The sequence below is a fragment of the Anopheles darlingi genome, chromosome 3, assembly GCF_943734745.1.
Source record: "Anopheles darlingi chromosome 3, idAnoDarlMG_H_01, whole genome shotgun sequence".
Lineage (NCBI taxonomy): Eukaryota > Metazoa > Arthropoda > Insecta > Diptera > Culicidae > Anopheles > Anopheles darlingi.
Window position 1 is genome coordinate 64,467,042 of NC_064875.1, and position 27,493 is coordinate 64,494,534.

At 49.9% G+C, this 27,493-nt stretch overlaps 1 protein-coding gene across 1 annotated transcript in view; it reads left to right on the forward strand.

Annotated features, from left to right (window-relative positions):
* LOC125955703 (nucleosomal histone kinase 1-like) overlaps window positions 1-26,852 on the forward strand; it is a 31,845-nt gene extending 4,993 nt beyond the window's left edge. The window contains exon 2 of the mRNA XM_049686846.1: window positions 26,754-26,852. Within this exon, the coding sequence (XP_049542803.1) occupies window positions 26,754-26,852 (99 nt within the window). The remainder of the gene's footprint in view (window positions 1-26,753) is intronic.
* Window positions 26,853-27,493: the final 641 nt, after the last annotated feature.

Below are 27,493 nucleotides of genomic sequence, written 5' to 3' on the forward strand. Positions count from 1 at the left end.
TGTCCACATCGGTTCGGGCGTTGCCTTTTTACAGAGTAAAGAGCGATGTGTTTGATTAGATTTTTACATTCTGACCAACATGGTGGACGGACACCAGGACGCAGGGCGGTCCCTGCTGGGACGGTCTGACGCTGTCGTTGTGGCTCCGGTGTGGCATTTGCAAATTGCAATTTGTTGCAACCGAGGACGCCTTTTTGTTAATCTGGTTTTTGTGTTTGCTTAAAGCGGTAACGCTCCGCTTGCAGGTGGTACATCCACCGGTACCGGTGGGAAGTGGAACCACTTTGGCGTAATGGTCAGTTGAGAGCCACGGTTTGGCAAGCACTCTCGGTGCGCTCTCGGTGGGCGGATGAGACGGAAGTTTGGTCAACAGTTAGACCAGCACCTGAGCGAACGAACGAACGAACGAATATTCGCGGCTACCGAACGGGAAAGTGAAGCGGACATTCGTTTTTTTCTCGAATCGGTTACAATGGCCCGCAGCTGAGGCTCCCGTGTGTTTGTCCACCAGCTAGTAGTAGTACGAGGTGAGGTTGCGTTATCCAGGACCCCACGGCACCAGGAGGCGGAGAGCACAGAGCCCCATCGCGTAGCAACGAGTGTCCAGAGCGAGTGTCCCAGATGCGCTCTAATGGGTATGTGTGCTGGTCGGTTGCCCAGACCCCCAGGACTGGGTCTGGACCATGCAGCAAGCCAGCCAGTCTCCAACTTCATTAGCAATAAATCACTGTCAACAGTTTGCGCAAACGATTGTGCTGGCGTGGCGTGGTGGGAAGGGGGGAGTGCGGGTGAGGTCAGTGTCCTGCTAAAAATCCAAAAACCCTCGCTCCAGGGCAAAGACCCCTTGGCAGGCAGGCAGGCAGGCAGGCAGGCAGACGGGCGGGCAGGTGAAAGGGAATCCTTTGCCCCGGCTACTGTCGTTGCTGGTGCTGGAGGAGTTTCGGAACCGGAAGTAGGTAATGAGAAAACTGGGATGTCCCTTAATGCGCCCGCGATGCATCCGAAGTGTGGCCAGTGACATGCAAATAGACCGCGTGGTCTAGTGGGATGGAGGTGGGGGTGGTTGGGTTGGTCCTTATCGTGGAGCATGTCGCGCCGATGGGCCAGTGTGGGCCAGCATGCCATTCGCTTCGGTTGGCAACACATTTAATTATGTCGTACGGTGGTGCTGGTGTGTGTGCGTGCGGTTGTAATTGGTTTTTTGGGTCTCACACATTCAATTTACAAAAGGTGTATAATGGTTACAGGGAAACGATGAAACTGTCATGTCGAGTCGTAGAGAAAGCGTTGAGAAGTTGTAATAAATTAATTTTAAACAATTGTTCGAAAACAATTCATTTGTAATGGGATGGCTAGTTGCTGTGCAGTGTATTCGATGTAATTTAAATATTCTCAAGTACTATTTCATCAACACAATCTTCCATCACTCAGATATTTAAAGTATTTCTCGCGCGAAGAGCTGATATCTTTTGTGGTTGATTTTGAATCAATCCCTTTCTTTGTTATGTGCTTTTGAAGTAAACCGACGTGAGCAAATTCAAACACCTATGCTCTGTGTCTATGTGTACTCTGATGAAATCTCTTGTATCCGTGACTCTTATTTGCTGAAATATAGTTTGAATAACTTTGCGATAATATTTTTAGAGTTGCACAAGCATTTCTATATTTATGGAACAATTCCCACAAATCAAGTTTGATAGGTTGCTTGCAAAATATTTTATAGATAGTATCATAGTATAGTAAGATAGTATAGTACCAGTGATTTACTACCTACCACCTTATCACTCCAAGCTAGTTCGCCCCAGAATATGTCGACGTCAAATGTTTCTCACCAACACAAATCAATTATAAAATATTGGCAAATAATAGTTCGTATAACTAGTCTCATCAATACATCAACGAGCATTACATGTTGGGCATGTCCACGAGGAATGCCACAATGCCTGTGTGTCTTGTAACCACGCGACACCAGGCGGTCTGCGACAAGGAAGCGCATGCTGCATGTTAACTTCATTACACTCAGTCCGCAGTACCTGCATCATCGCACGCATAAATTTACATTCCCAGGCCCGCCTCACTCCCCCTTCCTGGGCCCAGTGTATGTCAACGTGTCATTTGACATATTTGAAGTAACGACAGCGCCGCGCGGCGTGAAACCCACCCAGGGCCAACTATCAAGGGCCGAGACACGGCTTAAAAAGGGGCACAGAAATGTGATAAACGGTTCCACACTCATTTGTCACGCGCTTCCGCCGACATGTCATGGGAAGGAAATCGCGGTTTTCGCGGTTCACCGGCCCGGCCTATCGTTCCTCCTCCACCGGGCTCCCGGGGCACTCATGATTAATGGTAGCGAGCTGACAGCTATGATGAGGGTAAGAGATTTCAATTTTAACACACACGCACACACGCGTGTTTACTGGAGGCTTCTAGGGGAGTCTACCTGGTGTCATCGTACTGTTTAAAGCATCCGGCTTACCGACGGCAGTGAGTTCTTTGGCGTTCGTGACCTTGGCTTTCGTGTGTTACGGTTTGATAAGAACGATCTGATTTGATCAATCACTTGACAGCGAGGCCGAGGCCATTTTGTTACTCAGCCCAGCTCAGTAACAGAAGTGTTTTACAGAAGATCGCGAAAGGAGGGAAAACGAAATGAATGGACACGAAAATGGAAAATGGTGGAATTGTATTTTGGTCTTGTCCCTTCACAAGACAACCGCTAGGTTAACGAATCGTTCGTCGCTGAGTAAGATCGATTGCAAGGTGACGCACGGAATTAATTATGATTCATTTCAGCAACACAGAGGCGATATCGATTTATCATCTTGAATTACTCAAATCCATCCACCGAAATCATGGCGACCGCCAGTGGAAAAGCATGTTGCCAGTAATTCATTTACTTTACATCACGGACCCTCGGAGAGTGTTTGCATAAGGCCACCATGACAACGGCACTGCTGTCACTTCCGTTAACGTTGCTGCTCTTCACCGGCTACTAAGAACGCTTGTCAGCTGCACCACATCGTATAGCAGGGCTAATCTAGTAGCCCTCGACCGCCCTGCTGACGTGTTGGTCAAAAGGACAACCACCACGACCACGCGCGCTCTCTTCCTCTCTCTCTCCCTCTCTCTGTTCAACTGTCAGCCGAACTGACACCCGCTGGAGAGGTTGTCAAACAGTTGGCCGCCTTCGCCTTGGCCGCAAGAGTGCTCGTTAGCCCCCCCGCGGTTGGTTCGGCCGCTGTCCGCTTTACTCAAAATCTCAAGAGGGACCCGGGCGCACTTCAAGCGGCGTCGGATTTTGTGCTACAAGCCCGGGCTGACCAGCGCTGCCATTCTGAAAGGAACTTTCAGGCTTCCACGACAGGCAGACACAATGAAAAGCAACTCAAGCAACACCACCAACGTCATGCACTTGTCTTACTTTGTCCGGCTTTCACCGGCGCTGCGAAGCAACCAGCAACCAGCGGCTGTTGTTCGTTTCCCCGTGGCCGATGATGGAGATGAATGTGCGGAAGATGAATGACAAGATATTCTTAATGTAGAATGGGGGTTTGGGGTGGCGCGTAGGACTACGAAAACGACTTGACGCCATCTTGTGCGATCCGAGGGAAAACCGGGAGATGTATTATTTCGGGAGCGCTCGCTCGCTCGCTCGCTTTCGAGTCTTTTGGGACTCGGGAGAAGGTGATGGGTAATTGGGTTTGCGTCTGACAGCCCTCGTCGAATTCTGACGCCCCCAGCCCATGGCCATTCTTTTGTGTGTGTGTGTGTGTTTGTGTGTGTGTGTTCGAGAGCCACAGCGAACACAGTGCCTGCTCGTACCAGTCTGTTCAATTTACGCCGTAATGAGGTATGCGATGCGCTGAAATGGAGAAAATCCCGAAAGAATGTGACCGATCGGACCGAGAACCGGGGGCTTTCGGTGTTTCGCTCGGAAAGCGTATGCTGTTGAGCTCCGGTGGTACCATCATCAACGGAGAGTGAGTGGGCCGGTACTCCGATCCGGGAATGAAACCAGGGACGCGCTGTCACTGGAAGTGGTCATCTCATTAAAAATGCAATATTGGAAGAAAGCATAATAAGGTCACCTACGGGACCATTTCGTTCCCTGGTATTCACTGGTATGAGGCGGTGGGACGAGACACGCAAACGCAAATAAAACACGCACACAAAAACAAATTAGGGACCTCTGTGCCGTGCCGGACAAATGCTTTTCCGCTAATGGTTTTTCAAATTACGCCTGGATAATGAAATAGTTGGGGCCTAGAAAAACAAAAAAACGGAGCAATATACCCAATGACCGCCTAGATCCGCCCGATCCTATTCAATTAAGCTCGATGATTGCATTTTAGGGACGCTACTAGGGAGGGCGTGGCACCTACGCACACTTATCAAGTATCTTATGCCAAACCTGAAGCAATTTCCCTTCATTAACCTTTGAGGAATGCCGTCCTATTTCGAGGGTCTTTCCGCTAGAATGCACGCTGATGAATTGCACGTTTTCTGCTGGATCGCTGATCACTGGATGCGGGGAGGGGGATGAGGATTCCATTTAATGCAGGTCCAGTTTACGACTTCATCAGTACATAAGAACATCCAGTACGGTACATGTGCAGCGATGCTTGAGCGATAAAAACGCAATTTCTTTCCTTTAATTCATTACAAGATAATGAGTTTCGTGGGGGAGTGACCGCGGGGACGCGAGGACAATTTGCGCTGATTGTGTCCGTGCAGTTCGGCCTTTCGGGGTTGTACCTAGCGGATAGCGAGAGTATTCTGTTTGGAAAGCTCACGCACGCGGTAAAAGTTTATCTGGGAGCTATTGCTTTCACGCCGTCCTCCAACTATCTAGCTTTAAGATGTCCCATCGTTAAACACCCGGTTTTAATGTCTATGACCCACTTGTGTCCGTATAATTGTGAGGCCTTTTTTTTTTGTTCCGTCTCCTGTCGCCACTGCCTTAAAGCCACGTTACTTCCCAGACCCTCAACCAAGTGCCCCCAGGGAACAGTTTTTGGTATGATTTATGAAGCCGGTAGCCCCTACTAGTTCCAGTCGTCCGGAACGAGCGAACCACGGGAAATACTTTACGGAAAATTGGCTGGCCGGCCGGCCGGCTTCATTCCGTTCCGACCGCGAACAGCAGAGTTTGTTTTATTTCTGTACCGGATCGCCTTCTCGTCTACTGGAGATACCGTGACGGAGCGTGAAAGATTTGGTTTTATGGGTTCCTCGGTAGCCCTAAAAATAGTTCACCCACATCTGGGGATGGGCGATTGTGTCATGTCTTGTCCGTCACGGAGCTTTGTGTGTGTGTGTGTTTTGCGGGATCATACCGGGTGCCGGTGGTTTCTGGGCTGATTGCAACCTGGGAACTACCGGGCTTCCGTTCGGAACGGTCCTTTCAATATTTAATGCCCCAGAAAGGAACGCCTAGTGTATGGATTTTACGGAGGTTAAACAGGTGATTCGGGTCCTCAAGTCAAGGACAAACAGGACCGAGTCCGAGCGATACCTGGCATGTTTATCTTTGCGAATCGGCTGCGATTTACAAAAATATGCCGGCACCGATGGAAATGTGCCGGCAAACGTTTTCTGTCGGAACCTCTTAGCGGTGAGACTGTGCGTCCAAGCTAGACGACAGTTATTTTCCACAAAAATGCATATTCATAGAATGTCCCCAAGGGTCCGAAACTAGCATAGTTAAGCTGTTACTGACCATCGGCTTCACTCGGCACTGTAAACTCGGTCCCAAAATTTTATGACTAAATCCGATGGAAGACTTCTCAACTGAGAAATTGAGTTGCCTAGACTTGCGGAGAACTCCCAGACCGACCGACTGTTGGAATCTATCGATGGGTTTTAGACAAATAGGCAAATGGGGCTGGTCTGGTCCCCCGAACTGGCCACCGAAAGCCGTTTGCGTGAAACAAGATAAAGAAGTTTCCGTCCAGCAAAACCTTTCACCTTCGCTGAGCCTGATTGAGCGATTCACGATACACGATGGACTACTAATTTCACGCCCAGCCGATTTGTGTCGATAACGGCACCGCATTTGTCCCCCGAAAATGTGTGATCCTTTTTCTGACCCCCCCAAAGAAAGGTTCTGATTAAGATAAGCCGTTTGTTTACAAATGGCTTCCACTCTGAGATGCTCGAGTTGTGCCGTGCCGTGTCGTGTGGGTTTTGTTTCCACCACCACATGCATGCATGCTGATAACGTTGGACACGGTTTCGGTTGTGAATTGGTTTTATCGGTCCCGAATTTACCGGTTCGGGGTTCGGGGTTTTATCATTCGATTAGATATGGCCAACGGAAGCCGAAACCGAATCCGCCGGCCGCCATTCGCCGAAACAGAATTGTTAACAGACGCCCGTGCCAACAGCCAACTTGATTGCTTCCGGCCTGGTTCAGGGCAAAGCATTATTCGCTGAGAAACAAAGCAACCAAAGAATGCAGCGTTTGAATAAGCGCTCCACTCCGTTCCCGTTGGTGGTAGTACTTGAGGCAAGCATTTTGGAAACAATTCGCTCAAAATTAGCCCGACATGCGCCCGGACGACGAGACTGCTCCAGGGCAACACAGCACCAAAATCTGGAAGGTTCCCTTTGTCTTTAGTATTTCAAACTAATCCAACGAGCCGGTGCCGGTGCCGGTGCCGTTGGTTTTGTTGGCGCCAGCGGTTTCTAAAACGGAAGATCCAATTAAACCGAACCCAGCCTGCCACTGCCGCCGGCTGTTTGGGGTCCAAAGTGAGCCTGATGGTGATGTATCCTCACCTGGGGGTTGGTAGACGGTGAAGTGTACCGTGGCATCTTCATCTTCATGGGAGATTTTCGACATTTTAAAGCCTTGTGAAGTAAAGCCCCTCTTTATCACAGGAAGGAAGTGTTTTAAGGATCGTTTCCGTGTACGATTGTTGAATTTGTCGGATTTAAAACAATCCACTGAACAGACTTAAAATAATGAAGCACACTTAAAGAAAGCTTCTAATCACCATTGTATGAACCATTAGAATAATGCCCCCGTACAATGTCACTTTAAAAGGCCTATCCATTAAACATTAAATCCAAACGCACATCGGCACTCGGATTGAACGTTTTAAACCGATTCCGGTTGCGTGAACGGGAAGTACTCGTGGCATAATGAAAACTGTGTTAACAATCGTGTTCGGTGACAACCATGGTTTCCCTTCTCCTCGCTGTTCCACTGTTCCCACAGTCGGTGATTAGTCAATGGCATAACACGCCCACAACAGCATAATGATTGGCCGCAGTGGGTATTGAGCTTATTAAAATTAATGTATCTCGACTCATCCATCGGGGATTCTGGATGCCAGTGGGGGGCGGGCTGGAAGCAGAGAGGAACATCGAGTGGAACTCGCAACTCGCTCGCTGAACGCTCCAATGGGCAATAAAATCCAGAAAAACGATTCATAAACGGTACTACAGCTGCTAGTTATGTTTCGAGGCGGGATTCGAATCGTATAATTCCCCTTTACCACCCCATGCCATTGAAGGGCCGGTGGGGAATTTGATGTTTCCATGAATTATTGAATTACCCAAATGTTCCACTGTTGTCCGACGACCGAATGTTTGCTTCTTTGATGTTACCGAACGATTGCGAAGATGCCTGGACCGGCCTTGAGTCGCCGTGATTTGGTTGGGATACTTTTAATTGCCTCCAGTTTGTCTGCACAAATCTTCGCCCCATTCCGCCGGCTGAGCTGAGTAATAGAGCGCCCCGGACGGGGTTGTAAATTCGATTAAATGGTTACACTGAACTGGGATCCGTGGGCCCTGTTGGAGGGGGGGAACGGCGCGTCGAGATTTATGGCAGTTATCTTGCAATAAATACTAACAGCTTGAGCTCATTTGCCAGCTCCACGGGTAGATCCGCGGTGAGGTTTTTCCCTGGAGGATCATCGACAGAGAGACGAGCGTCAGGCATCGGGCAAAGTCAACGGCAGCCCCGTTTAGCGGGCCAAAATTCTCCGAGCTGGAGTTTTGCGTCGGTCCCGGTCCTTCAAGCCTGAAGCCAGTGGTTGAAGCGCTTTGATAATTACCAAACCTTTACCGATCTGGCGTCCGAGCCGACAACGTTCGGCAACGACGGTGACTGCCCGCGGTGCTACACGGGAGATGAAGGTTAGCAGAAGCCAGCCATAGTTGCCTAGCCCCGTAGCACCATTCTAAACATCAAATATCCGTTGGACGTCTGGACAACAGTTTCTCGCCACCTTCCAAAAGTCAAAAGAACACGCAGAGAGCGAGAGAGAGAGGAGGCACTTTGAACTGGACGCCATTTCTCATACCTTGGACTTGGTTGCAATTTGGTGCTGCCCTCACTTTACAATGGCGCATAATGCTGTAGCTGCACCACCATGATGCTGTGAACCGTGCTTCTGAGACCGCCTTTCGACTGACCCTTCGGCTGCATTTTCCGAGGTTTCCGGGGTATCGTTTAATCAACACGAGAGTGCACCCCCTCCCCCGAGAGACGGCCATTAGATGGTTGGATCATTAGAAGTTTTGGGAACGGTCTTACCTCCAGGGGAGGTCTTCGTTTATGAATGAAGCACGCTGGCTGTGCTGGGAAAACGGAAAAGCACTGAGGCGATGTTAATGCTCGTCGGTTGGACCGTCCATCAGCTTTCGCATCTGTATTCAATCTGCAGCAAACAAGAAACTGATGGGATTGGACGTAAATTAAGGGGAGAACCGAGATGGCGCATAGATGCAAACCCCGGCGACTATCCGAGCGTTCCGAAGTGAAATGCGTTAATTGTGTGTTGGCTACTGCGTCCTGTGGCCGGCTGCTTCCTGTGGCTGCCGTGGACAACCTCTTTTGCTTGGTCTGTTTGCCGACATCCAGGGCATGCAACGTACTGCGTACACTCTCGAACCGAGAAACAATGGTTTGTATGCGGACATAATGAAAATGGTCGTCTGAACTCATTATCGCATATGGAATTCATAGCAGCTCTAGCCTGGGGGGGGATGGTCGCTAGCCACCATTGGTCCATCAGGAGCATCTTGAGAAAGCTTTCCAGCGAAGTAGCTGTGGCCAAGTGAGCTTGCATTCCCAGAAGAGTAACATCTGACACCGGGAATGAAGACCATCGAGGCTGCGGTGGTTCTATCGGTGTCGATCTCTAGCAACTCGCCGCAAATCGGTTGTCCTTTACACTAGCGCAGCTAGGCGCCATGCGGTTGTCGAACGTCAGGATGATGCCCCCACGCCCAAGGTGAACGCTGTCTTGATTGACTGATTTGCTTGAAGGATTTGTTAACGACAGACAGTAGCCGGAATCTTGCGTAGGAGGATTCGTACTGCGGCGAACGCAGACAGCGTGTAATTCGGAAGCAGCTGGCAGCAGGAAACAGCTGGAAAAGCGGCGGTCTAACCACCGCCATATCGGCTCGGCCATAATTTATGCTTTCCGGTTTTGCGACCACCTAACGGAGCGCATCGGTGATAGGCGATGCTGTTGCTGCTGTTACCGATGCCGGTGCGCTGCTAAGAGCATGCTAAGGCGGGCATTTCAATCGATGAAGAGCTATTGCGTGTCTTTCGGTTGACGACGATTTACCGTGATTTACAATACCGAGCACATCCGGCGTTGAGAAAACGACGAATTTGATTCGAAATTCGAAGTAAAATTTCAAGCTGAAAATTGCTAATTCTGCCCGAAGAGTGTGCAGAAAGACAGATACTTCCACAAATTCAAATGATGGTAGTAGGCGAGCTCACCTGACGTACACCTGACAGCAGCCCAGGGCCTGCTGCGTTGAGCCTTGAGCAAATTCCATCATTTGTCCCAAAAAAAGCGGCAAAGGAATACAGTATTGGACCATGCCGGTGCCGATTTGCACAATCTATCTACCGGCAGCTGCTTTATGTTGCGGTTGACTGATGCTGGAAATTTGGGATATTCCACTCTCGAGATGGCCCGACACTCTCGACAGCTTCCCAAATCACATTACCAATGCTTGGCAGCACTTTCCGGAACCGTACCTTCCGGACCTTTCCGGGGTTTGCGGTATTTCTTTTGTTTGCTCTTCCAGCACAATTCCGTAGAGCTCCGGTTTCCCGAGGATTTCGGTGCACACTTGGTGCCCTTAGCGTGCTGGAACGAACGATAGGCGATGGCTACTACGGTAGCGCATTATCAATTCATCGCGAAACCTCATATGCGCCACCTGGTGCAATCACCTGGACTGGACACACTAAACTTCAAAGTTGCAGCACAGAAGCAGCAGCACAGTCCACCAGTTCAACATTAAGGTCATGCCTGCAACAGGGGCGGATAAATTGAATTTGTTTTAAAAGCGTCCCACATCACACCTGCACCTCGACAAAGAGGAGGGGCGCTAACGACGAGAGCGTTACGACGGGAGATGAAAGCATGGTGATCGCGACACCGATTCCATGCAACTGCACGCTGTGCTGCAAGCGCTGTGTGTCAGCCCGAAAAGAGATTGATATGATTTACGAGCGTTGTCCGGCTCGAGTGTGAGCTCCAGGTTATGGTAATTTATGTAGCACAAAGCCGGCTTGTGTCGCTTCCCTCACTGTCAGTGGCCAGCTACAAAACGAACGGAGGGTGGAGCTGGCGCGGATGTTGCAATGGTTCAAAAAGGTGGCTAAAGCGACTAACACTTGATGCTTGTGCTATGTAAATTTGCTGGATGCTGAATGGTGGCTGGACGGTTAGTTAAACAGGCGCGCGGGCAAGGGTGGAGGAGGCGAAAGCATAAATTGTGCGCGTATCTGTTGTGTATGTTCCTGGTGTGTTTGGTGGTCTTGTTTCTATTTCACTTTTAACACCCCCCAGAACGACGACGCACGGGACGATGATGAAACATGAAACATGGTGCGGTGAACGAGGTGCTCGAATGCGCGCTACATGTTATGTATGTGGCCTGGTGGGAGAGAACTCTGCTCTCTACTCTACGCTGGCTGGACTTCCATCGAATCGGGGCACTGGTTCATTAAAACGCGATTAAAACATTGTTGCCGGTGCATTGCGTTGCATTTCGACGAATAATTGGCAATTGGAACGCGAACGCGGAGACGCACTCCTCGCGAAAGCATAAGCACCATTATTTATTATATTCGAACTCATCTCATTTCGGTTTCATATTTTCGTATCCACAGACGGCACTAAAGGGTGTTCTGTTCTGCAATTGTACCAACAATAACAGCCAATACGTGCACTCATGCATACGAACCGCTTAATTATCGAGTGCGAGCTTAATTCCGTTCGAAGTTGCTTCTTCCTTATTATAAAGTATGTGCGTCGATGCGTGCAGTGCAGTGCTCACGCACACAGCGATTAATCGCGATCCTCATCACCAGCACCGGACGACGCACTCCATATTAATCAGGAAGCAGATTGCTTGTTGATGAGCAAATGATGAATTGGTTCATTATTCAACGTTCCCCTCAAACGAGGCAGTTAAAAAGGAATTGATCATGATGCCGTGTATCGTGTCCGGTTGGGTTTCATTCGAAAAAAATCGAGCTACAGTAAGAGATTCGTGGAAATCTCGAATCTCGACACTTAGCGGTGTACGTTGCAAAATAAGTTCGGACCGTGGCAAAAGTGTTTACGCCATCGAGACGTTGGAATGAAATTAACCTTCGATTTAGACGGCGGTCGGTGGTGGGCTAATTTAGTTTATGCAAATCGGCGGCAATCGAGGCCTCGCACGCGGTACGCGCCATTAGCCAAATTACTCACATTACGGCAGATGACGCACACCAGGTGGTAGTACTCGACTCTTAGGTTGCTTAGCTATTTTTAGATTAGGCCTTTTTGGGTTGTTATTTGAGGATCATCCTAAAAGTAGACAATCAATTGGTTAGTACAAGTGTTTAGCGATGAGAGTGTGTTTGTATCGTCTGGAGAACGAAACGATGGCATGATGTGCGCACCGTTACCTTCTATCAATTCGCAAATCCTCTCATTCGACAGGCAGCGGCAGCAGCAGCGGTAGCAGCAGCAACAGCATCACTCAACCACTTCCGCATCTGGATAAACATGCAGGATAACAAAAGAGGATCTTGGGAAGCTTCCTCGCTGTCTCACCTTCCAGGACTACCTTCCTTTCTAAGGTTTCATGCTGTTTGTTACAGGGACATGCTCGCGCGCTCTCTCTCTTACACACTTCCTCCTTTTATCAACCAATCATGGCGTGCTTTCCTAGTTTTTCGCTTTTTCTTCCCGTTTCCGGTGTTCGTGCGTGAAAGAGCGGAACAGGAACCCGGTACCAGCATAGGAATCGGTAATTTAAATGCAAATAAGGCAGATGCTAGACGTGTTGGAATCGTGGGGATTTCGAAGGAGGGCCAATCCGGGGTGCCATCATGCAGTTCTGGCTCGTGTGTCTGTCTGACTGACTGTCTGTCTGTCTGTTGCGAGTGCGCGTTTCGCGTTAATTCACCGTCACACTGATCTGATCGACGCCCCCCCTGGTGCCACGGGATCGGGAATATATAAAAGATTTAATCGAATTTGTTGCCTTCGGTGACATTCGATTACCATAAATTCGTTTGATGTGCTCCGACTAGTAATTGCGGGAAGGGAGGTATTTTCCTATTGCCCTTCGGGTTTTCGGTCCATCGGAGCGGTTCTTCAAACCCTCTTGCGGTGTGTCATGCACGGGCCGCTTTCCGGAGCACTTACAATAAGTTTGCAGATACAATAAAACATTATTTATATGGCAAGCGTTTAGCATATATTAGAGTCCTTCACCGTAGCGCCTTCTCAGGTGCTATATGTTTCTCTTCCATATTGGTCTGTGACCTGGAATCCACTCGGGATGGTCGGGAGGATCGGTTGGATGCTAATATGCAAAATATTTACGTTCCCGTATCCCGTCCATCAGTGTCATCGGTGGAGGAGAGTAACGCATTACAATCACTCCGGTTACGTTCGGCTTCTTCCACGTGGAATCCTATCCCCAATTCCGAGCCCAACCCAACGCCTACCGTAACCCTATCTGGTGATCCGATAAACCGAAAAGAGGATCCTTTCGGACCATATCTCCGGTTCAAGATATCCGGGAGCATTACTTTCGTCCGCTTTCGGAAAATACTTGAGCCACTCCGGCACGCTCGCCTCGTGCCACTAGGACACTCCTGCTAGGACACAGTCCCGCTAGGACACAGTCCCGCTAGGACACGCGGTCGAGGGAAGGTCGTTTGATGAAATGGACGAGATAGCGATGTTTATGAGTGGCTTGGTGGCATTATCCATACTTTTCCGGCTTTCCAGCTTTCGGATACTTCCGGCGGGGGGAAGGGAGGGGGGGGGGGGGTGGAGGGCTAGGGCAACGTCGAAGGATAACCGGGCACGGGCAAGTCCCTGGTCTCTGTTAGCCGAAACGGTTTTGGATCGAGATTGAATCTTCAGCTCACTAGCTCGCTCGCTGCTTTCATTCTTTTCACGGACGAAAAATCTATTTCGGTCACTATCTTTCGACCATTATCCGTCCATCCAAGGGTAGGGGGGGCATAAGGCTACATGGCGTTACTTTTTGGGCTGCTGCTGCTGCTATCATAACATTGAAACCTCGTTAAGAAACTCATTTCAATTTGAAAGACACACACACACACAGGAGGGACCTTCCATTTCAATCGTACTCAATTCTATTGCTTCCTAGTGATCCCGGTGATCTCATTGGTTCCTCTGGGACACGCCGTACCATTCGCACAGTCATTCCCTACTGATAATGATGTGAGGCAAACGATCTTGTTTAGGTGAGTTTGATTTGGCAATGGCAACGGGGAGCCTCGCTAATGGATCCCCGTTTTGCGTGATCCGTTCACGAGAACGCGAGGCAGTCCAACTTTCCACGCCACGGAATGCATAAATGATAGGCAAATTAAGAACAGGGCCTAAAACACTATCTTCGTCTTCTTCAACAGACCCTTAAGAGACAGAGAGAGAGAGAGAGTGGTTCATCAACGTGCTGACACTCTGCTGTGGTCTCAATGAAACAACTTGTAGAACACAACACGAAGCAGTGTGTGTGTATGTGTGCTCTCCGGCCAAAGAGGGAGCCCCGCGGAAATGGAGCCGTCTGTGTCCGTGCGTTTGGCTAATGAGCAACTTTCAGCCACCGCTTCCCCAGATATCCCCGACTCGACTGTCTCGACACCGGCCGGCCGGCTGCCCAGACTGCCGGTCTCAGCCGGTTGTTCTCATACACTTCGGGCACGAGCGCCAAACTAAGTGTTTTAGTTTGGTTGGCAGTCGAAATGGTATTGCAAAGAATCTTCCGACTTTGGTCTGGTTCTTGGTGCTAATTAAGATGTGCCCCTCGGTGGATGTGCTAGCCAACGCAGGGAGGGGAGCACCTCTTGGTAGTCGCCGTGGTCGTCGTCGTCGTCGTCGTTGGATTTGAAGATACAACAGCGTCGTGGTGTTCGTCGGTCGGAAGTTTTTCGGAGGGAGGGTTGGTATCGCCATGGTAGAGGCGGGGGGTAGGTAGTAGTAATGGGAATTCGCGAATAGCGTTCTCTGCTCCTCTGTCAGGGGCCGATGGCGATGGTATGATGGCGTGATGTGCTCAGCTCCTCAGCTACAGTGGAGCGGTTTAAGCATTTTAATAGACGAAAGTGGCTCGTTAACGTTCAAATATGAGCTTCTAATGATGATGACTTTATGAAATGCTCTTTTGCATGCGCTGTAAGCGTTTGGTCGGTGGATCGGTGGCCGGCGGAAAAAAAATTTGAAATCCAGTGCAGGAGTGCGATTACAGTGCAGTACAAACCGGGCATTATCGTGCTCGAGAGGATTGTTGCGGAAGTCAAAGTCGTTTTCGAGTGAATGGCAAGTTAATTGGAAGTTGAGTCGAAGACGAGACAATTGTTTGTAGTGAGTTATTCTCTCTGGACCTTTCAGTATACCAGCTTAGAACACGTAAGCGAACAGAATTCTTCTACTACTAACCTTCAGAACACATCCCCTTTCGGTGCCTGTGTTAATTGATGAGTCGCAAAAAGGAGACGCAGATTTATGAGCATCCTTAGGCTTAGGCACGTGTGTGTGTGGGGGTCTTGTGTTTCGTCGCGTCACTAAACGCGTCACAAAGGATCTGCTTGCTGCGCTGCCTGATGGTATCCTATAATTCACCACCAAAAAGGCTCATTTTTCAAACCAACGAATTCTCCGGAAAGCAGCGGGGAGCACTTCATTGTAACTATTACTTGATTGATCGTGGCCCAGAGCGTGGCCCGATTAGTGAAATCATCTTCCTGCCTCTCACCTCTCACTAGAAGCCTCCGTTGCCAATGGCAACGAACGTGGGCTGCCTGCTGCGTTGTTTTGGAGACATTTGACGGGAGCACTCAGCCCGCCCCCGGGGAAGAGAAACGCGCGTTGGTAAGATGTGCTGAAGTGGCCTCCCGAGAAAACCGTACACTTTGGCACTCTGGCCTCTGGAACTCTAATACATCAAAACGGTGCTGGAACGAATCTGCTGCTAGTAACTGCTGCTGCCAGTGTGCCGTCGTACACAATGCCGTCGCTTTCAGAGCGATATGAATGGTTGAAACGCCATTGTTTGATGTGGCACAATATGCGTGGCAATTAGTGGCCTCACACACACACAGGTAAGGGTGTTTCTAATCTTTCAACCATTTACCACAGTTCAGCTTTCATCTCATGTTATCGAGAGAGAGAGAAAGAGAGAGAGAGCGATTTGTGATCGATCTTTGCTTTGCCATTCTCCAACAGATTGTTCCGTAGTAACGTACTCGAGAAAGCATGCATCACAATGCTGCCTATGTTGTGGCAGAATCGGGGATCCGATTTCCTGCTCCGCTCACTGTTTTGTGGCCTCTGCTCACTGCTCCCTTCCCTTGTAGTGCGATCCGATTACTCAACTTCAATTGGGCGCTGCTCGCTACATCGCTACCTCCACGTGGGTAATTGATGAGCTTTCGAGTTGTTTGACTGTACTGTTGAGGGACCAATTGGGGACCGCCCCCTTTGCTTGCCTCATGGAACGGGAACCGTGGTTACATATCGCTTCACACTCAATTAAACGAATTGGCTTTAGGCCCTTTAGAAGTCATCGACGAGTTCCCGAGCGCTTGCGACGCGGTAAAAGGAAGGCTTTCAATTTGCCATCCGCACGCGCCACGATTAAAGTGACGCAAAAAAATGTGGAGTTCCTTGGAACTGACAGGAGCCAATCCGCATTGTGCCCTCAGAGTGTGGGAATAAATCATGCGTATCATCTTTATCAAAACCGCTTTCGCAGTGTTACTGCTACGTTGTGGTTGTCTCGTGGCACGTATTCCACGAGTTTTCATTAATTCCTCTTTCCCCTTCGCGCCGTTCACGTTGATTGATGATCGCGCTCGCATCAGTCCGGAAGCCTGTGCCCGTGCCATGGCCGAGCGCACTTCCGTAACATTTTTCATCGTTTCATAATCATTCTATTAGCGCACAGAACGTGCTCGGGACACAGCCTAATCTCCCCAGCCGTTGTCACTCCAGCCTCCGTTCGCTGTCATAGATTCCGGTTGGTCCAGTTTTTGAGGTTCCACTTCCGGTGGCGCAACAATCGATCAAACTTTTGCTCAAAATAGACGCATCCGCAACGGCTTATTGTGTCTGCGATGCCGTTGATGCCGTCGGTGTGGCCATTAATCAAACATCCAGGCGGCGCGGCGAGTTCCAGTGAATCGACCAGTGCGTGGATCTGCGAACCTCGCTGGCGCTACTGTTGATGTTGCTGCTGCTGCTTGTGAACTATTTCCTGGACTTGAATGCAGCGCAGTGATGCGTCACCTGATAGTCACACACAACGTGCACCGCACCCATTTCCCCGGAATTCAAAAAGATTTTGATTTTGTTTTTAGTTAAATCCCCGGGAAAAGTGACAGTTCTCGTCCGACTTTGCTCGGCGTTCGGTAGCTCGTTCCTCGAAAGTTTATCTGTCTGCAAAACAAAACAAAAAAATCCTTCGTCCTCTGTGGTGATCCATTCCCCGTATCGCGAGGCCTCGATGGCAGAATTCGTGGACTGCATTCCGGACCGGTCAGCACTTTTTCTATCTCTGACAGTTCCGACTATTCCTCGTAACCTCGTCGTGCCAGAGTGATCGTTAACCTGGGAATGGGTTGTGCATCGTTATAGGCCTCCGGGATGGAAGTGACACGTGCGATGAGCAGTGAATCATGTGTGCGTTCTCCCTCCATGGCCATCGTGCCCAACATCCGTCATGGCTAACAATTTCAGCTGCTTCGCTCCGCTCCGCGCTCGGGGGAAATTTGATGAAAAATATGACATTTCATCGTTTTCGGGATGAACAGACGGATGTGATGCCTTTTGCACCGAGCACCAAATGGTCATTTTGCGTCTCCGGTGTCCCGCAGCCCTCTAGTCCTCTCTAAATCCGTGGCATCGGCATCACGCCGCGCACTATTGTGTCGCTGTGTTTGTCGCTTTATTACGCAATAATCGAACAAAAGCCATGTAACGAGAAACATGGTTTTGATTGGCATGTAGCGTGATTCTCCCTTCCTGCCCATAAACCCGAACAGAAAGCACGACCAGAACCAGCACCCGATAGACCCCCGGGTTCGAGTATTATGCTATTGGAAAGAGGTTATTTAAATTTAGAATTGCGAAAGGGGTGTTGCGTTGTGCAGCAGCACCAGCACCAGATAAACATTCCAATTCCATTCCGCATATTTGCTGTGCATCGAGAGAGAGAGAGAGAGAGAGAGAGAGAGAGAGAGAGAGAGAGAGAGAGAGACAGAGATACAGCACGAGGGCCCTCGAGTTGGCCTGTTGACACACAAACACACAAACACACACACACACACACACACACACACACACACACACACACACACACACACACACACACACACACACACACACACACACACACACACACACACACACACACACACACACACACACACACACACACACACACACACACACACACACACACACACACACACACACACACACACACACACACACACACACACACACACACACACACACACACACACACACACACACACACACACACACACACACACACACACACACACACACACACACACACACACACACACACACACACACACACACACACACACACACACACACACACACACACACACACACACACACACACACACACACACACACACACACACACACACACACACACACACACACACACACACACACACACACACACACACACACACACACACACACACACACACACACACACACACACACACACACACACACACACACACACACACACACACACACACACACACACACACTCGAGCGGGAAGGGCAATGTAACACTCAGCTAATGCAAATAAAGGGCCCGATCGCATAACGGCCGTGCAACAGCACAAACTGATAACAATACATCCACTCCTCTCCACTGAAATCAAACATTTCGTTTCACCAGAACGTGGCACCGATTTTCCGAAATGCAATCATCACAAAAGCGGCAGGACATTGAACCAAAGGGGAGGAGGATCATGGCAACGAACTCCTGGGAGTGAGGGGCTTCCCCTCCCCTCCCCTCGGACTGCTCAATTAGATACGCCGGCGTTTCGCGTTCTGATGAAATTAATAATTCTGCGACGTCCGCGGACGCCCTCGTCGCGGTCACAACGCTCCGCAAATTATCGCAAAACGATAATTATGCGTTGCATAGTAATGCTAACGCCCCGATGCCCCGTGGGTGGGGAAGGAAGGGGGGATTTTCCCGTGAAAACGGAAATTTGATCAGCAATTTCAGTGCTGCTGCTGGTGCTGCTAAAAGGGCCAACCGTGCTACCGTACCACGCCATTGTTGTTTTGGTCGATTTTAATTCATTTTCACTCGGTGTAGCTCGGTTGGCTGGCGGCCTATTTCATTATGCGTGCACCTGTGGAACACCTCACCGGTTGGGGTGCCGGATGAAATGGATAATTCCATTCCGATTCCGATTCTGTTTGGACGTGAGTAGGTCGTATGTGTGCACGGTTTCGGCTTTTGGCAGGACGCATTTAATTGGAGGCGACGGAGGGGTTTTTTTGACGGCCAACAATTGGATTTATGTATTGTTTGCAACCGTGACAGACCCACTTTATGCTCGTTGCAGGAGGCTTTTACTGCGTTTACTCAACACTGGTTATTTTCCAAGGTGGTCCTTCTCTATAAATTCGTTTAATCGCTCTTGTATATTGAAACAAAAGTTGAAGTGTAAAGTGTTGTGACATCGCTTAGTTAGTTAATCACGCTAATACCGCGAAGACCTCAATTTCTACTTAATTTCCAGATTAGAGATTTATTTCCAAAATTAGAAGCACTCTCGCACGACGTGACGCGTTAGTCGGAGCTCACACTCATAGCTCAGAGCTCTTTTGCGAGAATCAGATTGTACTGTACTCGCAACTCTGCAGTTCATCAACCGTGGAACGTCACGGAATGTGATTAAAGGCAAAGTTTGAAGACGTCCCCGCCCCGGGGGGGCGGTTGACTTTGGCGGTGGTGCCATTCGAGGAAATATTATAATCTATCATGCATCATCATCTGGGAGATCCCCAATTCCCGCTTTCAACACCCTGGACCACCTTCCCGCCATCACCACCACCACCACCGACAGTAAAATAAATAAGAAAATTTGCTTAAACTTCCGCGGGAAAGCTTCCCAAAAGAAAAGAGGAAGCATTTCTGCTCCAGGCACCAGGCCTCAAAGTTATGCCGCAGCTTGGCCTCGAACCTGGCCTGGCTGGTCGCTGCCTTCATCAGTGCTTTCCGCTGAAAATATTTTCCCAATTTCCCCATTTCCCGAATCCCGGGGCGCACGCGGCCGTTCAAGTAGAGATGACACCATGGTACGGGCACACTGATTTGTTCTGAAGAGAGGAATGGGGCGTCGCGCGCCCCAGGAGTTACCAGATCCCTTAAGCACAGGACAAATTGGCCCGGATAGTAACTGACGGTGGCGGCATGAAGGGAATGCTGCTGCTGCTGCTGATCGTGGGCTCGGATCGGAAATGATAAACTTTTCCAATTCTTCAAAATGGTTCGCCATCGCCATCGCATGACAGTTTCTGTTCGGGTGCCCCGGGTTCGGGGAAGCGACACATCGATCGATCGGTGCGGAATGGGCCGGGGGTAGGATTACGAGACGAGCTGGTGAGCGGCCGAGGTGAGCACTTGATTTCTCGTACAGTAAAGGTCGCGCAATGGCTGGGTAGGCACAGTTACCGACGCGGTTACCCTAGGTGACGGAGGAATGCCCCTCTCGAGCTCATTCGCCTACTAGGAATAGCGAGGAGGAGTACTTTCTCTGGCGAGCTATTCACTTCTCCTAGGGACCTAGGAACTGGAATAAAGGAAAGAGGAAGAAAGAGCGAGAAAGAGAGCGAGAAGTTTCGAAGAATTCCAGTCAAAGTATTTCCAGGAAACATCCACAAACCGTGGTCCTTGCGACCTCGCCTTAACTGCCACGGATTGGTAAATTGGTCCGTGCCCGTGCCCGTGCCCGGTCCCGGATGATAAATTTATTTCCGGTCCATCCCGGTCTACCAACGATGATGACGACGACGATGATGCTGGCCGTAGACGAGGTAGACACAGCGCACAGCTTCACTGTGTGTGTGTGTTTTGGAGTTCGGTGTTTCCGTTTCCCGTACCGTGCGGTTGTTGGTCCGTTTTTGGGCTGTCCTGGACTTGAACTTGACGCTTCGCGATTGCTGGATGATTTGTGCTCTATGGTCGGTACGGTACGGTAGGGTACGGAAAGTGCTCGACCGAAGTGCGACCTCTCTTCTTGCACCCGCCTTATTGGAGCAGTTGCAGCGGACATTGGACCCCGGGCGGTGGGGAGTGGTTTCGGCTACTTATTTCTGTCGGTTTAGGGTCGTTGCTGGTCGCGCCTTGATTGGTTCACTTTCGAGGGCTTTCTTCGAGCCTTCGGCGGATCTACTCGAGACCTTGCGCGCGTGAGAAAGGTCATCCTAGGCCACACGATTAGCCCCAGGGGGGGGGGGGGGGGGGAAGAAGGGCCATCCAGCTGAACCGGCTTAACTGGTGGTGATGGTGCTGAAAATAGAAATTTCTCCAATCCGAAGGATGATTAACTTCGCAAGATAAGTATCAAGTGGCGCGCTCTGCTGCTGCCGTTGGCTCGGTGGCAAACGTCACATTAAAGTGTCGCGCATTGATCGCGCATCGAAGCCCGGACCAGACAGTGCGATGCGACGTGCTGGTGGCGGTGCTGGTCATTGTTTGCAAATCCTTCAAATACAGTAGTGCGCCGTCCATGCGGAGCGAGCTGTTGATCCGAGGGGAGGGGCCGGCCAGATATTGGTACTTTCTACACACCGAACGAAACGAAACGAAACGAAACGAACGAATAATCTTTATTGTGTTCCCGACCGCCGATAAGCCCGCCCGTTCGCCGACAGAAGGGACATTAACTGAGGTCGGCGGTTCGGTTGGTGGGTGATTTATGATGGCGAATAATCTGTGGCTTTGGGGCCGGAGGCGTTAAGTTGCCGTGCCCTGTCCTGCCCTGCCCGGTGTGCTACGATACGATGCTTTATGCGAAGTCAATGCCTGCTCCTTTCACTTCCAATGATGTGTCGACACCGAGTCTCTGTAGCGCCGTCGTCGTAGTGGTGCGTGCGTGTCGTGGTCGTGGTCGTGGTCGTGGTGGAAGGCCATCGTAAAGCCAATAAGCATGGGCCGCCACTAAAGCCAATCCGGCGCTCCAGTGCGGCGACCAACACGTGCCGTGGTAAAAGGACTCTCTTCCTTCATTCTGTTGGTTTTCGTGCTTCGTCTTCGCCGGTCGGCGGATCAATGTGTGACGCTGCGATATGAGCACGGACGGACGCACGGTACGCCAGACGGTACCGATGTGGTCCAAGCAGCGAACCTGCTCCTTCTTCGGTATCAATGTTGCTACTGTCTCTCTGTGTGCTGTGGCCAACGCCATGACCATAAGCCTTTTATCAATATTTTATTACTTGACTATGTGTTACACAGAGGGTGTGTATGTGAGAGAGAAGTCTTCTGTTACCCCGTCGTATTGCGGCGTTATGCATTCGGGGACGTGTGCGTGTGTGTGTTTGTGTGAGTCGACCAGCTCGTCCGGGCAGGGGAACGTTCCGGTCGCTCGTAAACCGAACTTTACGGAGCCACCGAGGATGATGCCACGGTGGAGCAATGAATGGGCTTTCCATATTTGCGTTTGATGTTGATTTCTCCTCTCACTCTCTCACACACACACACGACGGGGTGCGTTTTGTTGAAATTGAAAATGCAAATTGCACGAGTAGCACAGTGATGATGTTGTGTTTGTAATCCAAATAAATATATCACGACTCCTGCATGCGAATGCATGCGGGTTTGTCGGATGCTGCTCACGTTTTCTGCACCGTTTTGTGGCAGTCGTCGACCGTCGTCGTTTTTTCTGGAAAGGCACAGGAATGGCGCAGCGAATTGAAGATGATTTATGAGCGACTTCTGTGCGCACACACACACACACACACACACACACACACACACACACACACACACACACACACACACACACACACACACACACACACAGTCACACGATCATACACATGTGCAAAATGCTCAGCCTACTCGAGAGCACCCGAAATGTGCATTCGATTCGTTTGGAAGTGGAAGCGGAGAGAAGAAAAGAAACCAACCATCACAGTAGTCACTGGCTCGGAAGTCTCCGACGGTCTTGTTCCGGTTATTCTTGCGCCAACTACGTTCCCTTTGTGGATGTCGACGATAGATGCGGGGCGCGGAATACGATGTACTCGAGAAGCTCAAGGTACAAGGATTTTCGAGAAAATTAAATTTGCATCAACTTGGAACTAGTGGAAGGCTTCATCCATCGTCGAGCGAAAGTTTGAGAAATCGCGCCCACTTGTGTGTGTGTGTGCGAAGAGAGGCGAGGACACCGTTGTTCGTTGGACAAAATGCTTGAAAACTTGCCACAGACACACACACACACGCGCGTGCACACATTTTCCCGGCCAGTAGCTCCTCGAGCGAACTGGCGATTAATATTTAAGAACGCGACCAGATTATGCCTTTAAATTGGATTTCCGTTCCGGTGATTGCGCCACGGCCGAGGTGTGCGGCCATGCCATGGTTTCGTTCCAGTTTTTGGTGTTGTGATTAATCAAGGCTTTAATGTGCTCCAGGTGCGCCCGGTTGATGGGGGAGGATGAAGGAGTTTAGAGGCTTCAACTGTGCCTGAAGACGACGGCACTACCAAGCAAGAGCCACAGTTAATGCTGTGCTGTTGTTGCTGTATCTCTCCGTACCACGGCTGTACCACGTTACTGCGTGAAGCTATTCGGAGAGTGGAACATTAAATCATGTTGATTCATGGATTCACTTGCCCACTTGGTGGCGTGGTGGTGATGGACGGCGCGCGGCACATAAATAAGCGCCAAATTCCGCGCAAACCAACACGCACTGGATTCACCTTCGAACACGTGCGAACCGCGGCTCAAGTCAATGCGGGAATGTATCGTGCCAATCGCGCATTCCGTGGCAGTCCGCGCGATAATTATAAATCCCTCTCCCCACTCCCAAAAACCAGTCGGCATCGATAATCGTCCAGCGCCAGCCTACGAGACCACCTTCACCACCGCCACGAAAATTGTATTATAAATTAGCGAACGGATTGACGTGAGTAATGGTTTATGGATAATTATGGAGACCCCGGATGCTCCGGATGCTGGATTTTGATCTGGCGGATCGGCCACGGCCGGCGGATGGCCGATGATTTACTGCCGCGTAGATACCGTGGCGGATGGTTTATCCGCGCCGCGATGGTCACCGAATCGAATCTAATTATGGGCTTTTACTTCTTTTATCGTGGGTTTCTCAGGCGGGCGGGTTGTTAAAGCTGCTCTTTCGGAACCACATAGTTACAACGTTTATGGTATTGTTTAGTTCCGTTAGCTTCCAGCGGTAATCGTGATGATAAGATGAAATACTGAACCCTTCACGCCCAGTCATGTTTATGGGGATGATTCATGTTGGTGTGATAAAAAGGTATCTCATTCCGGTGGAGGGGGGGAGCGTTAGTCACATACTCCAGCTCCGTGATATCGATACATTTCTGGTAAAAAATGGCGCTTCACTGGATGCCATAAAACATGCCGAAAGCATATGAAAGCATACTATACTTTTTAAACAAAACAATCCCGTCTGGCTCGATGATCCGTGGGCTGGGCAGTAGCACGATCAAATTTCGCTCATCTCATAAACGGATGGACGCGTGGATCATAAAACGTGAGAGTGGAGTCCGAAACTCCGATTACCACGAAAAGATCAAATTTGAATCTGCCATGGAATGGAACCATAAAAACCGTTCTGCAGTGTAGCCGTTCCGCGCGTGTGTGTGTCGGTTGCTTGCTCGCCAGTGCCAGAATTTATGAGCATCCATCAGCCCAACATATGCTGCCACGGTATGCTTTTGCATTTCTTTTGAATGGTGTAATTCGAGTAAAGTGGAGAAAAGTTCGTAACGCTGTAAGCGCCCTTCACAGTAACAGTAACACACTGGTTTTTCCCCGGACGGTAGGCATGCAATGTAATGTTTTCAATTCGTTCATCCGGAAAGCTCCTCCTCGTATTGATATAAAGTTAGCTTCATGCACGCTCTGGCTTCGATCGCTGCGTGTTGGAACCGCAAAGCAAGTAACAATAATCTACTGCTGGGCAGCAACTACTGGGAAACCGCTTCGAACCTGGGAACGGCAACTACTGGGGAAAGCATTCAATTATTTTGATTCCATTTTGTAACCAAATAATAACTCACGAAGGTACGATGAAAAAAAAAAACACGCAAGGAGTACGGATAACACACGTCAGTCACGCGTGTGTACACACACACAAGCATACATACATGAAACAATCATTTTGAACGGCCTGAGGGCAGCACCGTTTGTTATTTGATGCCAGTGGTTCTAATCAGTATGCAAATGGCGTATGTCGAACATGAGAACTGAATCAGCTGAACATGACGCTTGTGAGGTACAGAGAAAAAAAACTGAAAAATCTCTTTTCAAAGTTATTAAATGGCAAAAAAAACTTCCACTCCCACGGTAAAAATTGGGTAAAAAATCAAACTAAATTAGTTTTAGCCTTGATCGCTTCGTTCGATGCGACGTCGCCATGTTGCTGATTGACACGTCGTTTGAAGTTTGAAGCAAGCGCAATCTAAACTATCAACGGAAGATTGGTTATCAAACGAGGTTCAAAGCGTGTGCCCCTTTCGCGGCTTCTATTTTAGAACTAATCAACGAACAATATGGAACAGAAAAAAATGACAAAACACACAAAAAACGGGCGGCCAACAAAAGCCCCCCTCCGTCAATTTATTAACACACAATGCATCGATTGCCGGCCCGGAAAACATTCGCGGGAGCTCGCTCCTTTCGCCCGTGGGTTTGGGTTAATTAAAACGTAAACGTTCGGTTCCGGTTCCGGCAAAGTTCGCTCGCAATGCCCGCCCGGGTTCAAAAACCCTCCCCCAGGGGGAGACGCGTCCCGGTGTCGCGCATTCGCGATCCGCTGCTCGCGAAACCGTCACCGTCCAGGTGGCATCGTTCGCGCGTAGCTAATTTAATTTCCTGCATCGAATGCCACCATTCCGGACCGTGCAGAAGAGGGGGAGAGAGAGAGAGAGAGGGAAAAAGGCGCCCAAATTGGGCTCGTAAAGTATCGCTTACCTGCTCATTAAGCCCATTAATGGTGCCGCTAAGGCTGTCCAACTTGCAGGACCTCAAGACGTTTTCGAACGACCGTGCACGGACCCGGGCGAACGGAAAAGGGACAATCCCCAGTAGAAAAAAAAAACACCGGCAGGAAAGGGTTCCCGGCGTCCACTACGGCAGTCGATTGTTGTTCATTTTGCGTTGGAGTTGGACGGTTTGTTGAACGGAAAGACGGTTCGAAATGGTCCGCTAGCGCATGCTAGCGCCATTGTTGTTAATTTGCCTCTTCTAGGGTAGGTAATTTGAAATGAATTCGATGGTTTTTAATGGGCATGGGCACTGGGATTGGGAATCTCACTCCGGCTTCTTTATAGATTTTCGCGTGCCCGCGGAATGGTTCAATAGAAAAGGGAATTGAATTGGAGTAATCAACTCGCTCGTTTTAAACGCGGTTTTACTGTTGCTAACAATCACACACATACAAACACATACACAAACCCTTTTCGGGGTTGTTTGTGGCAACCATCAAAGAGTGCGAACACGTATTGCAGCAGGAGCGATGGAGGCGCCTGGTACCTCACATTTTTCTTGCAGCCCCTGGCCGTGAATCTTCTCGCCCTGAGTACGGGCAGGACCCCCCCTGAGGTCCCATGGGATGGTGATGGTAATTTGAAAGGGCATGGCAAAGTTTTGGCCGTGATTTAGATGGGTTGTCACTATGTTAAATTTCCTCTGTACCACTGTAACGGACCGGGCGAACCGGGTGACCGAAGCCGACGACGACGACGATGTGGTGCCTATTAGTTGCGTTGGGTTTGGGGTTTACTGTCATGGGTTTGCCATCGAGGCAACAGTGGCAACAGAAGCAGCAGCAGCAGCTGCTGATGAAAGGTGCTGGATAAAATTGAATTTATTTCTTGTTACATTACCATTTCTGCTGTCTTTATCCCGAAATGCTATCCTTTCGCTCGGTTCTCGGTTCCTCGATAGGGAAATCTCGGGGCCCACGACCCTTCGCTGCGGTGCCAATGGTCCCTGCAGTCGGCTGTCGTCGCTCGAAGCTCGGAAAAGTTTCTCGACGTGCCGTAAGAGCGCCCGGATCATCATTTTCTTTCTGTTGCCTTCATTTTCCTGGGGATTCTCTCGTTCGCTGTGCCGTTGATGCCTGTGTGTGTGTGTGTGTGTGTGTGTGTGTGTGTGTGTGTGTGTGTGTGTGATGAAATTTAGTAGCGTCTTGCTTCGAAGACCGTGCAGTAGTGGATGAGGGAACTTTCAGACAGCACGCCCACCGGAACCCAAGCTTATGATACTGTTGCCGGAGTTGCCGGTGTTGCTGCTGCTGCTGCTGGTATTAGAAATCAATCAAACCGTAGACCGATGATCGGTCCCAGGGTCCCAAGGACCCCATGGGCTCGACCGAGGGGTCGATCGACGCCGTCCCGTTCGAGATTAGTTTCGGTTTTTGGGGGGGGGGGGGGGGGGGGAGGGTTGTTCTCGAAGATCCGGAGACCGAAGTTCCCCAAAATCCGTTCCATAACATGTTGAGCGCCCCTTCCGCCTCCCTCCTCGCGATCGGGAGCAACTTTTCCGCCGAAAGACCGCCGGGTCCGGGCTGCTGACTTAGGAGGTGTCTTGTTAATAAAAAGGCAAAGGAAAAAAACGGGAAAGTGAACCTCGTCTCGCCAGGCAGCCAGCCAGCCAGCCGGTAATACAACGCTTAGAGCCTCGCC